This window comes from Euphorbia lathyris, chromosome 5, assembly GCF_963576675.1.
Source record: "Euphorbia lathyris chromosome 5, ddEupLath1.1, whole genome shotgun sequence".
NCBI classification, from domain to species: domain Eukaryota; kingdom Viridiplantae; phylum Streptophyta; class Magnoliopsida; order Malpighiales; family Euphorbiaceae; genus Euphorbia; species Euphorbia lathyris.
The window spans coordinates 32,704,773-32,719,650 of record NC_088914.1 but is presented as its reverse complement, the minus strand read 5'-3'; the positions used below and the strand labels follow the sequence as shown (position 1 = coordinate 32,719,650).

The 14,878-nt window shown below is 38.1% G+C and overlaps 1 protein-coding gene across 3 annotated transcripts; it reads left to right on the top strand.

The window, feature by feature from the left end:
- The first annotated feature begins 925 nt into the window (after positions 1 to 925).
- Positions 926 to 4,796, top strand: LOC136230489 (uncharacterized). Of its 3 annotated transcripts, XR_010689406.1 has the most exons (4): positions 926 to 1,658; positions 2,011 to 2,373; positions 2,735 to 3,603; positions 4,592 to 4,796. XR_010689406.1 is itself a non-coding variant. In XM_066019569.1 (2 exons), exons 1-2 carry the CDS (start codon positions 1,149 to 1,151, stop codon positions 2,071 to 2,073), a joined length of 573 nt encoding a protein of 190 aa, XP_065875641.1. In that variant the 5' UTR covers positions 926 to 1,148; the 3' UTR covers positions 2,074 to 2,534. The 3 variants fall into 3 exon arrangements, 1 of the variants encoding a protein (XP_065875641.1); XR_010689405.1 differs by having other exon boundaries at positions 2,735 to 4,796; XM_066019569.1 differs by lacking the exons at positions 2,735 to 3,603; positions 4,592 to 4,796 and having other exon boundaries at positions 2,011 to 2,534.
- Positions 4,797 to 14,878: the final 10,082 nt, after the last annotated feature.

Here is a 14,878-nt window from a genome sequence, read left to right as displayed (position 1 = left end):
AGAGGTTTGATCAACTTTAGAGGTTTTGATTAGTAAAACCTCTAATAGCTATCTTTTGGTGAAAAAAAAAAATTGAAAGAGTTTATTGGATCCAAATAGCTTGTTTTATGAATCTTTTCAATTAGTTTATTGCTCAATATCTTTTGAAGGACATTTTTATTCATAATTACTATCTTTTAACTCTAAATAAAGGCTTTACCATGTCCTTATTTATCATTTTACACAAACAACTACTTAGTAATCACCTAAATTTTACGAAATAAATTACACAATCAGTTAGTTAAATCAGTTAACCAAAAAAATAATCAGTTAATAGCTAATGTAATCGGCTAAAAACTATTTACCAAACAGTAATTTAGGTAGAAGGTAAATTTATATTTTTTCAAAAACTATAAAATTAAATTTATATATTATACCAAATCAAGGTAACAATGTGCTTTAGGCTTTTGTTTGTCCAATATTTTTTAATAGCAATATTTAAAAAAAACCATGCATTTTTCTTGGTGATGAGATTGAAAGTTGATATGATGGAGAATAGATGCGAATCCATGTTTGGATCCATGTGTCAGAGCAGAGAGAGAGACCATCACATTTACTAACCATTTTGCAGTTTCTTCTTTCGTTACCCACTTGTTTCCATTCCATGTCACGCTCTCCTCATGTACTAATCTTCTTCTCTTCTCTCCATCCCGTTCCAACATCCTCGACCTAATCCCACGCACAGCGCGTGTTTTTACCTTACACGTGGCACTTGATGTTCCAAACAATACCATCGTATCACATGGTATACGCCCATTGGACAACAGATAAGACACATAGTACAAAAAAGATTGACCGTAGAGGATTAACAGTTCCTGGTGTAGGCCCCACACACCACCAATAATTGATCATTCTTCCTAATCCTCTCTGTTCTCAAGCTGGCAACACTGTCTCCTTCTTCCTCTTCTCCTTATTATTTCTTTCCCTTCCCTTGTTTCTCTATTTCTCTACAATATTCTCTCTAATTCAACTCCTTAAACCCTATTTCTCATTTCACCTCACTGTAACTTCTTCACCCACTAACAAACAGAGATTTCTTGCTCTTCTGCCATTAAATTCATGCTCTAACCCACGCGGATAACAACCGCACCCAAAAACAAAAAGGAAAGATGATTACTTTATTGCATTTGCTTTCCGTTATTCTTCTTCTTCTTCTCTCCATCGCAATCTCGATTCCATGTGTCAATCCGCGAGAGGAAGATTCACTTTCCGCTTATGATGTGCTTAGAAATCATGGATTGCCTATTGGCTTACTTCCTAAGGGCGTTAAGGATTTCATAATTGACGATACGGGCCGTTTTGAGGTCCATTTAGATCAGGCTTGTAATGCTAAGTTTGAGAATGAATTGCATTATGATAAGAATGTCTCTGGTACCTTGACTTATGGCCAGATCGGAGCTTTGTCCGGGATTTCGGCACAGGAGTTGTTTTTGTGGTTTCCGGTCAAGGGGATTCGGGTCGATGTACCTAGTTCCGGGCTTATTTATTTTGATGTTGGGGTTGTTTCTAAACAGTTCTCGCTTTCATTGTTCGAGAAGCCGAGAGATTGTATGGCGGTTCGAGATGGTCAAAGGGAAGATATCGAAACCGGGAAGCTTATAGCTGAGGCTGTCTTCAAGGTTTATTTCGTTTCTTCCATCTTATTTCTGTTTTCCTTATGTTTTATGTCATTCAATTTCTTAATTGCCTGCTTAGTTTAGATGAATTGCTTTGATTTTTAGCTTTTAGTGGCTTATTGCACACTAGAATTGCTGAACTTCATTTCTGATTTCAAAGAGGAAAGGTTTGTACAGGATTGTATATTGTTCAATTCAGTCAGTGTGCAATGATCTTTGGCACATTAATGGTAATGGAGTATGGGATAAAATATATGATTATGGCTAAGATGAATTGTTTGTTTTCTAAGGGAACAGGAATAATGTGTTTACAAGTGGCTAATTGTAATGCAATGTGCTTGTTTCTGATATGCAGAGTCAACTTGGAGAGTTAAGATTCCAACTTGATCAACAGAATTTTGGAAGGAGTGTTATGTAGAATCTACAGGAGAAAGTTACTTAAGATGCTAAATAGCTCTCTATCAGCTCATAGGTTCTCAATTTCACCATGTAAATTCCATCTGATAGTCGGCTTTAGCGGATCAAATGCTTCCATTCAGTTCAGTGTGTTTGCTTGTGTTACTCTTTTTCTTTTCCCCACAAATAGTTGCAGAATGAGCACCTTAGCAGAGCCAGTTCTTCTCTATCCGCGTATAGCCAATAAAGAGGCAGCGAATTGTCAGAAGCATCTGGCTTACAGGACATGAAATGAGACAGCATTTTGCTAAGGTGAATTCAGGTGATAAATCAGAGAAATATTCAATTCATATGTTAAAATTTGTTGTATTATGAGTATAAAATGTCGTTATGATATCAAGTCGTTGTAAGATTTTAGATGATGAGAGACTTATACATTCATGGAAAAAGAATAAATACATAAAAAAATAATTGGCTTTGTCACTGTTATTCTTCCTCCATTATTGTTTATATAGTTTCCCCCACTTTTTTTTTTTTTTTGTTATGGTCCTACAACTGTTCTTTTTTGGTTTACAATGTGTGGTCATATTCATATACAATTCCAGTGATAGGTGAGTGAATCCTTTGCTTAATGTAAGTTACCATTTTCTTTAAGAGACTCATATTTATCTTGTTATGCTCAGGTGAAATTCCACAACACTGCAAGAGAATTTGAGCAGAGGAATTATTGGGTAGTAACTTTTATTCACTAGATTTCTTCTGTGAAATTTAGTTGTCTTTACCTTTAGATAGATTACTCTATGGCTTTTTGAAACAACAGCTGTTAGGGATAAAACAGCAATTAGCTGTTGCTCAAAGAGATTCACCAAACACTTTGGCTTAGCTGTTTGAGACATAGAAGCTATCAAGATTCTTCAAACAGCTAAATAAAACATACTCCCGTTGTGCAATATGGCATTATTCGAACCTTGAAGTCAACATTATTGGACCATTCTTTCCATCTATCATGGTCTTCATTTGTTTTGTTTTTCCTGGTGCTTTTTACCCCTCTCTTCAATATGAAAGATCATATGATTTTAATATGGGATGAGGTTTAAATTTATCTCTCACATTTGCTTTTAGAAATGCAGATATATTTCTAACGCGAGAAATAATAAAACTTTGTCTTTTATTCTTTGACTTTGAGCAATTTTGAGTTCAAGTAAATGTATATTGAGCAATTTTAGGTTTAGATAACATAACCTATAAAATGAAACTCTTACCTGAACGGAGATACAGACAGAGGCGCACATAAGCATCTCTGGCTGTCGGGACCACTCTTATAAGGGTGGTTAAGACCCTGCCTATTCCTCCATCTTCATCTACGAGGTGTTGATTGCACCCTGTGTGTTTTTTCCCTAGCCTAGGCTAAAAAACATAGTTTTGGCTTAGGTAGGGACAATTATATTTTTTAAACCCAACTCATATGATTTGGTTGTATTTTTTGCACTAGTCAAAGGCCGACCCTGTCACCGTTTGGATCCAAAATTGCTCCAGGTTGAAAAAATTACAGGTAAAAACTTTGGCACTATATCTATACATACTTCCCAAAACATGTTAGGTAAATGTGAACCTTATCTGTTCTAATATTCATTCACTAGGCCTCAGCTACACAAAGAAAGGTAGTCCTGCCCCTCTCTATCTGCATGATTCTCTTTATTTATATTTTGTATGAATTATTGGCTTTTATCTGAGGACATGGATGCTTCCAATCAACTCAGGCTTGGGCCTCTAAATTGTCAGGTCTATGGCCTAGTATCCACAATAACATAATTGCTCATGTGCTGTTTTGGAATTATTAGAAGTTCCTCTGCATTAGGCAGTTAGATTAGAGCCTTAGATGGGTTGGTCCAAGCAACTATTTGGCTGCATTATAGCAGTCAATGAGGATAAAGTGGATACATTTTGCTTTAATGTGCTACATGATATGTGAAAGTCTACATCTGTGTTCACTTTCTGCTTTTGCCAGAAAATTAGTGTGAATGTGAACAATAGGTTATAAATGTTCAATTAAACTAGCAGCCATTTTCCTACCACTTCCCCATTGATGTTTGATAATTGCTCAGCTGGTTGGCAAGTAAAAGCTTGACTACATATTTTTCTGTCTTCCAATTTTAGCTGTAGTGTTTAACTTTTAGTGAAATTAGCCAGCTGGGTGAAGTTTCGGATGTCACCTCACTTGTAAGCTATGATTGCTGCTCAAATGATAAGTGGTTGGTTAAGTAAAATTTTTTGCATATTTTGGATTGGAACAGCTAATCCTTTGTTTGTAGTAGGAGGCTTGTTGCTGTCATGGAATTATGAATAATTTCAAATGGAATGTAGTCCCATCATTTAGGGGTTTAGTCGGGACAAAGTGGGCTGAAGTTAAACTGGACCGCCTATCTTCTTATTTAGTGTTCCTTACTGATATGATGATTAAATTGAAAAGACATTCAATGCCTTGAGATCGATAATGTCTCATATTTTATTATTAGATCTTTAATTGTTGAATTTAACAGGCTCTATGGTCCCCAAACATCCCATATAGCAACTTGGCAAAGCATTTGGTAGCATTCTTGTTTGTGGATTTTTGGGTATAGGCTTATAACGTGTAGCTTTGCAAGTAGATGCTGTCACAATTCATTGTGTTACTAAGAACGCTAGCATCACCATTTGTTATTGGCTCTCGGGCAATTGGTATTGTAAAGAGGATAATATTATGTATCACTTGTTAGTAAGTTAATTGGGAGAAAATAAGTTTAGATTTATTTAATGACGACTGATCAAATTCACCGACAAATTGAAAACTACCAAATATGGCAAGCTAATGTGAAAGTAAAGATACAACTCATTCACAAGTCATGGCACTTTCCACACAAGTAAGAACCTTCATATGCTGCATAACATTTTTAAAACCAAAGCAATATTATATATTATGGTTTAAGTATCATGTTATTTACAATAATCTCTTCCATGCATGTCTTCTTTAGACAGAATAATACGTACATGTGGAAAAGTAATAAATTCATCTTTTAACAAATAATTAAAATTTTCTTTTGTCTTTGAAACGGCAAAAGTGTATTGAGTTGTTGAATTCCTCTTGATCATTTCCAGAGCCTTGAGATTTTTTGCTAAACTTAGACAATCTCGGGACTCTGTGTTAGTTAAATTAGCAATAACTACCTTGTGGGTTTGGATATTTTGATGGTAGATCCCGGCATTACTCTTTTTCCATTGATGATCTCCCCTCAACAGCTCCTCGTACTCGGATACTTTTTCCACAAGTTCATAATAATCATAAAAATCAATGCCTTGAAATTTCTTGCGATTCTCAAATTCTAACCCTCTTTGTGCAATTTTGACAAATTTAATTTTTGGAATGTTACCTCGACATCGATGCCTTATCTTTTTGAATCTACTAAATTTTCAATCGGTTCCTCTTGGCGTTGTACCATACGCGATAGTTCAACAATACACACCTCGGGTTTAGTTCTACAAAGTTTGGCATGGAAAAGCCTTTCCATTGCCCCCCAATCGTTGATAGATTTAGATGATATCGTAGTGTATCAGGAAAATGCTGGACCTGTAAGAGAACCAAGAAATAAACGGAAACGTAACATATCAAAGTTAGTTTCAACGCTTAATCTGCTACATTGGAAAGTAAATCGAGGAAATAAACGGAAACGTAACATATCAAAGTTAGTTTCAACGCTTAATCTGCTACATTGGAAAGTAAATCGAGCAATATGTTCGATTGTGGACTGCCTTTCTTTGCATGAAAAAAGAGTAAAATTTGGAATTCTAAAATTATATGGTAAAGGATAAAGCTCATCATAATATATAAGATACGATTTTTGGAACTCCGGACTATACACTTCCCTCGCTATTGGTCCATAAATTTCTTACACAATGTTGCGTATGCATTGCCTATCATCAACGTCAACTACGCCTTCGACACATGCACCTAACATTCTAGTCGTATTACAGCTTGTTTGGATGAAGGTATTTTAAAGTAAGTGAGGGTAGCTAATCTTGTTTGTTTTGATGTGTAATTAAATGTAATAGTAAGTGAGGGTATGTGAGGTGAAATTTGACTGATTTTCTTTACACCCCAAATTGAAGGGTAGGGAGGTGACAAATTTTTCTTTTCCAAAATTACCCTCTTTATTTTATTTTAAAATAAGACATTGTTTGGATATAAAAGTAATTTTGTATATAACTTACCTTACCTTACTTTACCTTACCATCAAACCAAATACAATTACATTATTAAACCATCACTTACCTTACCTTCTATCCAAACACAAAAAATTATTCCATTCACTTCACTTACCTTACCCTACCTTACTTTACTTTAAAATACTCACATCCAAACAAGGCCTTAAAGTCATGATCACGATCACAACCTTTCCCAGTGCCCCCCGGAACTATGAGCATTATTATCCCACAGTATTCAACATGATTATTGGGTTCGGTTTGAGGTATGATATGACATAGCGATGTAGGAACTCAAGCATGGTCTACACTCCTTCGATCGCCGTGTTCGGTGAACCTTAAATTTTCTTCATGAACTAGAGGAGGTATGTATCTCTCATCTTGGGTCGGACATTCCTTTCCGCTCTCTAGTGCGGGTTGAGAATTTAATCTTTGGGAAATGATTTCAACGTGTTTCCCTGATATGTTGTTGACTTGTTCTATCAAACTAACAAATTTCCCTTCCACAGCAGGATTGTGGGTTGTCTTTTGTAGCTTATCTAGACTGCAGTTCATGGACTCCATCCATGTTTTCATGTATTTATTGAAGTCTTGCTTCATTTGACTCATGTCTTGCATCATTTAACTCACTTTTTTCTGAAAGTTTTCCGTCATTTGATGTGTGGCTAGCACTATCTCATCCATTGGCGTTTGTCATGGGCGACCTCCCTTTCCGAAGTTGCTCATTGTTTTAGCAACGAAACCTCCGGGTACCTTTGAATTTTGACCTTGATTCTCTTTTAATTCAGAAGCAGGGTGCTCCTTTCCGATGTTTTTCTTTGGAGGCATTTTGGATCAAATGACATGGCTAAAAAAATGTGTCGATAAAGTCAAAAGATTTGTCACTAAGTGGTAGTGACAAAGTTTTGGGTTTGGCAATAGTGGTAAATCGGGTTATAAAAGAAATGTGATGCATAAAGTGTTTGAATGAACCTTTTATGATTGAAATGCTCCCACTGGACATGCCAAACATTGCAAGTAAACTAATAAATTTTGGTAAAGTGGAAGTGAGATAATGAGTGTTGAAAAAATTATGGACGTGTTATAGAAAAAAATATGCTGAAATGTTTGGGAAAGCTTGTAATTGGTCCCACTGGGCAATGCCAGAAATTGTTAGCGATATTTTAGGAATATCCTAATTTTCAACCTTGATACGTATGGAATTTTTGCGGGTGTGCGAGAGAAGTTAATTCCCGAATGATAATTGGTATTCTTAAGAAAATAAATTACGTCCATGACTTAATTTTTAAGAACGAAACGGTTGACGAAGGATTCAAGGACTCGAAAAATCCCGTTTAGGTCCCTAGTTGCACTTATAAAAAACTTAACTAGCTTTAACAATGCCTCTAAGAAAATCGAAAAATCAACACAAAGAGATTTTTTTAATTTTTCTTCTTTTTATTGATTTTTTATAATATTTTTTTATTACAAATTGGAATAGAAAGCAAGAAATTACAATGAGAACAACGTTCATTTCGTAAAGAAATTAAACATATGAAATGTAAATTGCAAGAAATTGGAAATTATGTACGTAATTGAATTAAAATGACAAACTTGTCATTGAAGAACGAAAAAACAATTTGGGGAACTTGGATGTTGTCGGTCAATTGCTTAAACGAAACGGTAAAATGTTAATTTTGATGGAAGGGAAGAGGTATGAATTAATGTTGAAAAGAAATGCTATTGAATTAATAAAATTGCAAATAAATTTTGGCAAGAACGGTTGATGAAAATGATGTTTTGGGGTTAGAACTGGATGAGAAAGTATGTTAAGTTTGCTGAAAAAATAAGCTCAGGTTAGTTGAAAATAATTTTTAAACAGACCCACCCAACAGAGTAGATTTTTGGCTAAAAAACCAAAAAGAAATTGATTTTGGATAAACTTTGATTAAATCAAAAGCTTATTTTAGAATCAATTCGTTGAATCGGAATGATTAATAACTCGAAAATGATGGATGAAAATGGATTGAGAATAAAAAATGGTGAAAAATGAAGGTTGGAGATGAGTTGGTTCAAAGAATAGAGAAGATAACAACGAGGGGTTGAAGGGAATTCAGTTTCAAACGAATTGAGGGCTTGAATAGTACAATTAAAAGCTCGAACGTTAAAAAATGAAAATTGATGGCTGGAATGAAAGAATTCGATAAAAAAATCAATTTGAGAATTCGAGTTTGATGAGAATCTGAAATTTATAGCTTGGAAATTTGAAATGGAGAATTAGAAGTTGAGAATTATAGCTCGGAGAAGATGAAAATGCCTAGAAAAACAAGGTTGAAGGCTTGAGATATATTTTAATTTTTTTTTTTTTTGACTTTGTTTATTAGTTGATTGGGCGGTGTCTGAAAATGAAACATTCAAGCTGTACTTATAGAGTTTTTGGACATCTACTAACTCTATTACCTTTTATTTTCACTCTCCTCAATCTCATTACTTTAACTGCAAATTCAAGATGGAGGGCTAAAAGTTGAAGAAAATAACATAACAAATCCATTAAAATAACTATCTACGAATTGGACACTTTCAACCTTTTATGTTTTCTATTTCAACTTTGAAAATTCATGTCTCGCTCTTTAAATGCCTGTTTGAGCTCACTGAGTAGTCCTCGATTCCTAAGAATGTCTAGTTTCATATATTTTTGCTATCGCTCCAAAATTTTATCGTCTGGTACCTCAAAAAATTCATCAAAATTAGCCGCTGGGGTCTCCTTAAAATAAAAATTAGACCGTCAATGTTAGAGTTGAAATTGTGCAATTTTAGAAATTAGGGATAAAATTACTCATAAGGATCAATGTAGGAGTATTTTTACACATTGTTCCAAAATAATATATATTTTCTTCTATATCTTAAAAACTCACGCAACAACAATTTCTTAACCTTTTATTTTATTAAAAACACGTACACATTGAGAGTATTCTAGAATTTCTCGTAGCGATGGATCCATGGAAAAGCTAGGGATCGTCGAAAAACGTCAAAAATTTCATATAAATAGTGTACGGTCTTTAATTATATTATGTGGAAACACCAACAACAAAAGGTAAAGACTATGCTTACTTTGTGTGTTTTTACCATTGGATTAATTTTATATTTCATCATCCAATGGTGAAAACACACCAAGTAATGATACTTTGTCAAAAACAAAGTAACCATAGAAGGCACCCCAACAAAAATATTAATTTAGCATTTATAAATCACGAGAAAACATTAAACTGGAAATGGAGAGACATTTGTTAGAGGCGGGAAAATGAGTTGTGATAACAAGGGAGAAATTTCTGATCGGAGCTCGTCCCTGTGGGGGGCGTCGTTGGGTTCGACGGGGGAAACTCCGATGCCAAAGTCAGTAGAGAATATGGAGAATAAACTGTATTGACAAAGCTTAGAGAATATAGAAAAGTGTGAGTACCTTGATAGCCTAGGATAGTAGGCTATATATAGTTGAGAAGTTCGTAACCTCTAGGTAACTAGAAAGTCTCCATTAATGCTTATTTAATGGCGGTTACAAGTTACTCTTAACCTGGCGGGTAAGACAATTAATGATTCATTTAATGATCTTTCATGGCCGAGCCGGCGACCAGCCGTTACTGAGGCGAATGGAGAGATCCGCCAGCGGATCTCCTAAAGCCAATCCGTGGAGATCCGCCAGCCAGCTTCCTTTTAGGAGATTGCTACGTGGCATACTTAAATGCGAATATCTCTTTTGGTCCTCATGATAATATCTCGATGTTATCAGAAGCCCCCCCTAAAATGCCTTTAAAGTCCTTTAGGGCTTTTGGACTTCTGCGCGCCGTCATATGCTCCCTCATTAATGTGCACTCTGTTCAACGCCATTTGATGGCCGACACGTGTGGTGGCACACTGCCCTAGGAAGGTTCAAAAAACCTTTTTCTTCTTTTAATTTCTCTTTCTTCCTCATTTCTTCATCTCTTCTTGCCCTCGAAGCGTTTTCCCAGAAATTTTTCAGAGATCCTACTCAAGGTTCTACATTTCCATGTAAGTGCATTTTCCTTTTATCCTGAATGTTTAGAAGTTCATCTTCATCTTCTGGGTCGTCTTCTGAACTTTTTAACTCGACATCTCCTCCTAAGATTGAAGTAGATTTTAGTTGGACCACTTCATCATCGGAAAACTCCCAATCTTCTGTAGGTGTGATTAATTCCGGTTTAGCTGAGTTCAATAACTCGGCGCGTAACCATTACCAGACTCGTTCCACCAGAAATCCCTCTTTCTTTTCTTCTGTTTCCGGTGCCGTTCCGGCCGGTGCTCGTAATCGGTTTCTGGGTTCAATGGCCACTTCTTCCTTCCCTGTTAGGAAAAAGAATCCTCGAGCGGAGTCCACTCCATCTCGTATGAGTGCCGTGGATCTGGCGAATCTGGCGGATCGCTTTCCGTGGATCAAAAATTACGAGACCCAACTCGCTGCTTCTCATCAACGTCCCTCCAATCCGCCTAACGACTTCCTTACTGTATTCTGTAGTCATGTGGAGAGAGGGTTTCGCCTTCCTCTTCCCAAGATGATGGCGGATATCCTCTCATACTTTGACATTGCCGTCAGTCAGCTACATCCTAATGGCTGGCTCGACATGGCCTTAGACTGCTATCTCGCTTCAAATTTAGGCATTGTTTATACGGGCCGTATCTTTAGAGCCTTTCATAAACCTTCCAAGAGGAAGTCGGAATCCTACCTTACATTTGCCAAATTTGGTGTCTACTCGCCTTTTTATGATAAAATGTCCAACGTGCATTGCTGGGATGAGAGTTTCTTCTATGTGAAGATAAAGGAGGATGAACCGTTAGGTTTTCCTTCAGTTTGGAATTCTCGACCGCTACACATGGAGGGTGACATGCGAATCTTAACAAGCAGTGATGAAGTGGTGGCGAATCTCATGAAGCAGATCAAGACGGATGCATGGACTTATGCGGATGCCTTAGCTTTTATGATGAGTGACATTCCATTGATTCGCCGAGAAGAGGATCAATTTATTTATTCAAAAATTACTCAGTTTGATCAAGGTACCTTTCTGTTACTTCAGGAGTCTTGATTATTTTGATGTCTTCTTTGGCAGGGGTGTATCTAAGGCCAATCACGCTCTTGCAGAGACGCGCAGGAAGCTTTTGGAAGATGAAGCGTGCAAGAAAAGTCAAGCGGCTAATCCTCAAGCCGATACGGGCAAACTTCCTGCAGAGACAGCTATCGATCTGCCACTGAAGAAGAGGCGGCCCAACACTATTGGTAGTACCAAGATTATGGCGGACGCGATACGATCCGCCAAACCTGCTGAGAAGATTGTTCAGGTAATCCATCTCTTGATTACTTTTTTGCTCATCCGATTCTAAAGCGGTGTATGGCTCTTTTCTGTTTGTGCAGATGGCGAAGCCCGATATTGGAGGATACTGGTCCGCCAAATTGGGGGCCCAAGGTTCTTTTGAGAATGAATCCCTTTTGAATGATCTGGATGAGGCCTTGGGTCAGGTGGGAGAGGTACAAAGGAACTATAACCAAATCCCTAGACCAATTCACGTCCACAAGGGGAAATCAGAGCTTCTTTCGGTGAGTTCAAAAAGAATGTAGATAGTGGTAATTCCTTCACTTCCTTTTCGCCCTTGGACTAAATCATTTTGTCTTTTATAGCTGTATGCCCGTCTGCGTACTTTGGAAAATGGGCTTCTTCAGAACGTGGCGGACAGGGCAACTATTGAAAAGTTAGAAAAAGAGATAGCGAATGCCAATTCCACCATTGCCTCAGCAAACGCGAATCTAGCTTCCGCCACAGCTGCTTTAGTTCTTCGGGATGAGGAGATTAAAAGTTTAAAGGCAAAGATGGCTTCTGATGCCAAAATCCATGAGGATGCTCTCGGAGAAGCTGAATACATGGCGGGTGTACAGGCATTTTATTATGGCGAGATGCTTATGGCGTACTTCTCCCTGGCCTATCCTGAAGTTGACTTCACAGATCCCCAGTTCGCCGTCCCCGAACCAGAAGACGTGGCGAGGTTTAATAAAATTCCAGATGTCAGGGAATACCTCCGCAATTATGTACGGAGATGGATGAAGGGACCCATGCAGGAAACCAAACCTTCTACCATAGCTGTGGCGGATGATTCCGAAGAGATGCCGCCTAAGGCAGGTACAGAACCAATTCTTGATTCTGTCCTTCCACCGGGTCCTGTTCCTTCGAAGAATAAGGAGGTATCTCCTGATGGCGGATCTGTGACTGTGGTGAAGAAGGATCCTCAAGCAAGCATCGTAGGCGAAGGAAGCACAAAAGAGGATGCCCCTATTATTATTTAGCTTTTGCTAGAGATTTTTTTGTAAAAACCTTCTAAGTACAATTTGGTTAATCCTTTACGCTGCTATCTATTTATTTTACTCTTACATTTGCGCAAAGAAGTACTTTAAATATAAGCATGTTTAGGATTTATGTTTGGAGTAGGTGGCCAGCCATACTCCATGGTATGAACCTTTGTGAAGGTTTGAAGCTGTTCTATTCCTTCTTGGAGGAAGTAAAGCTGCCCATGGGTTCAATTTGCTACCTATCTTTGAGGTGAAATGATCCGCCCGCAGGACTTGTGAATCCTTCTCTGGGAGGGATAAGAGAGTGTAAAGACCTTGCGTCCAAGGATCGTTTTAACTCTATTGGTGATCAGGATCCGCCAAGTGGCGGATCTATTGTGAATGTGGAGAGCGTTGGATGCCCCCTTTCTTTTTAAGACTGGAATATTGATATTGCAGCAGTAAACTGTAAAAAGAACATAGATAATAAAACCAACAATGTTTATTAATGGGAGAAACACTTTATTACAGCGAATAGGTCTTTATAAATGAGCCTCGTTAAAACCTTTAACAAGAAAAACCACATGGGAAAAAGCTTGTTAAAGGAAAAAGAGTACTCAAGACCATAGACATACTTCATTTTCTAACAAAGTATTTGCGGAGGTTTTGGAGATTCCACGTGCGTGGCAGTGTATTGCCCTCCATATCTTGTATTTTGAATGTGGCCGGTCCAACCTTGTCCACTATCTGGTATGGACCTGTCCAGTTGAGCCCCAACTTGCCCTTGCCTTCTCGAGATTGGACTTTATCAGTTTTGCGAAGCACAAGATCTCCTATCTTTAGATCCACAAGCTTGGCATTTTTATCATGGTAAGCCGCAATCCGCTGTTTATATGCTGCCATGCGTACATAGGATTGGTTCCTGCGATCCTCAACCTGGTCCAAACGCTCCCTTAATCATTTGTTATTGTCCTCTTCACAATAAAAGGCCACCCGATCACTGGGGACTTGTATTTCAACGGGGATTACAGCCTCCACTCCATGAGAAATGGCGAATGGTGTTTCCCCAGTAGCTGTTCTTGGGGTGGTACGATAAGCCCATAAAACACTTGTAAGCTGATCCGCCCACCTCTTGTCATGCTCTCCCAACCTCTTCTTTATCCCCTTAACAATCGTCCGATTGGTAACTTCGGTCATTCCATTGGACTGAGGATAATAAACGGAGACGAATCTGTTCAGGATGCCCAACCCCTCACAGAAAGCCTTGAACTTGCTACAGTTAAACTGTGTTCCGTTGTCAGTGATGATGGTATGTGGAATGCCATATCTTCCCACGTTGTTGTCCTTGACAAACTCCACCATCTGTTCTGCTGTAATAGAGGAAACAGCCTCGACTTCTACCCATTTGGTGAAATGGTCCACTGCCACTATTACGTACCTCTTTTGCCGGCGAGTTGGGGGAAGTGGGCCAACGATGTCTATTCCCCAAAGGGCGAATGGACGTCCCTCAATGATTGGCCTTTGAATATGTTTGATAGTATGTGACTCATTTGCGTGAATCTGATAATTGTGACAAGATTCTACCAAACTCTGGGCATCTAACTCAGCTGTGGGCCAGTAGAAACCCGCTAACCTGGATTTCTTCAAGATCGTGGCGGATGCTTCATGCGACCCACAAGATCCCTCGTGTAGCTCCTTGAGGATCTGCTGCCCTTCTTCTGGTAGAATGCATTTCAGCCAAGGATGACTAAAGGATTTTCTGTAAAGACCATCATTGATCAAGGAGAAATAAGCTGATCTCCTGACTATCCTCCGTGCCTCTTTCTTGTCTTCAGGTAATGTTCCATTTAGCAGATATTGGCGGATGACTGACCTCCAATCATCTTCCACCGTTGTGAGTAGGGACACTTCTTCAGAGGCAAATGCTGGAGCCATTTTTACTTCAAAGGGACAATCCGGGTCCGCCCACTTTTCCTCACAAGAAGCCATTTTGGCCAATTGATCAGCCTCTGTATTGGATTCCCTTGGTATGTGAATCAATTCCCACTTAGTTTCTTTAACTTCAAGGTGATCCAGCAACTTTTTGACTTCTGCTACATATTTGGCCAGAACCTCATCTTTCACCTTGTAGTTCTTGATTACTTGGTTGACCATTAGTTTTGAATCGCTATAGATCACGATCCGCTCTGGGGTGATTTCTTGAAGTAGACGTAATCCCAGTATCAGAGCTTCGTACTCAGCAGCATTATTAGTGGCATGGAAATTTAATTTTGCTGCGTATCGC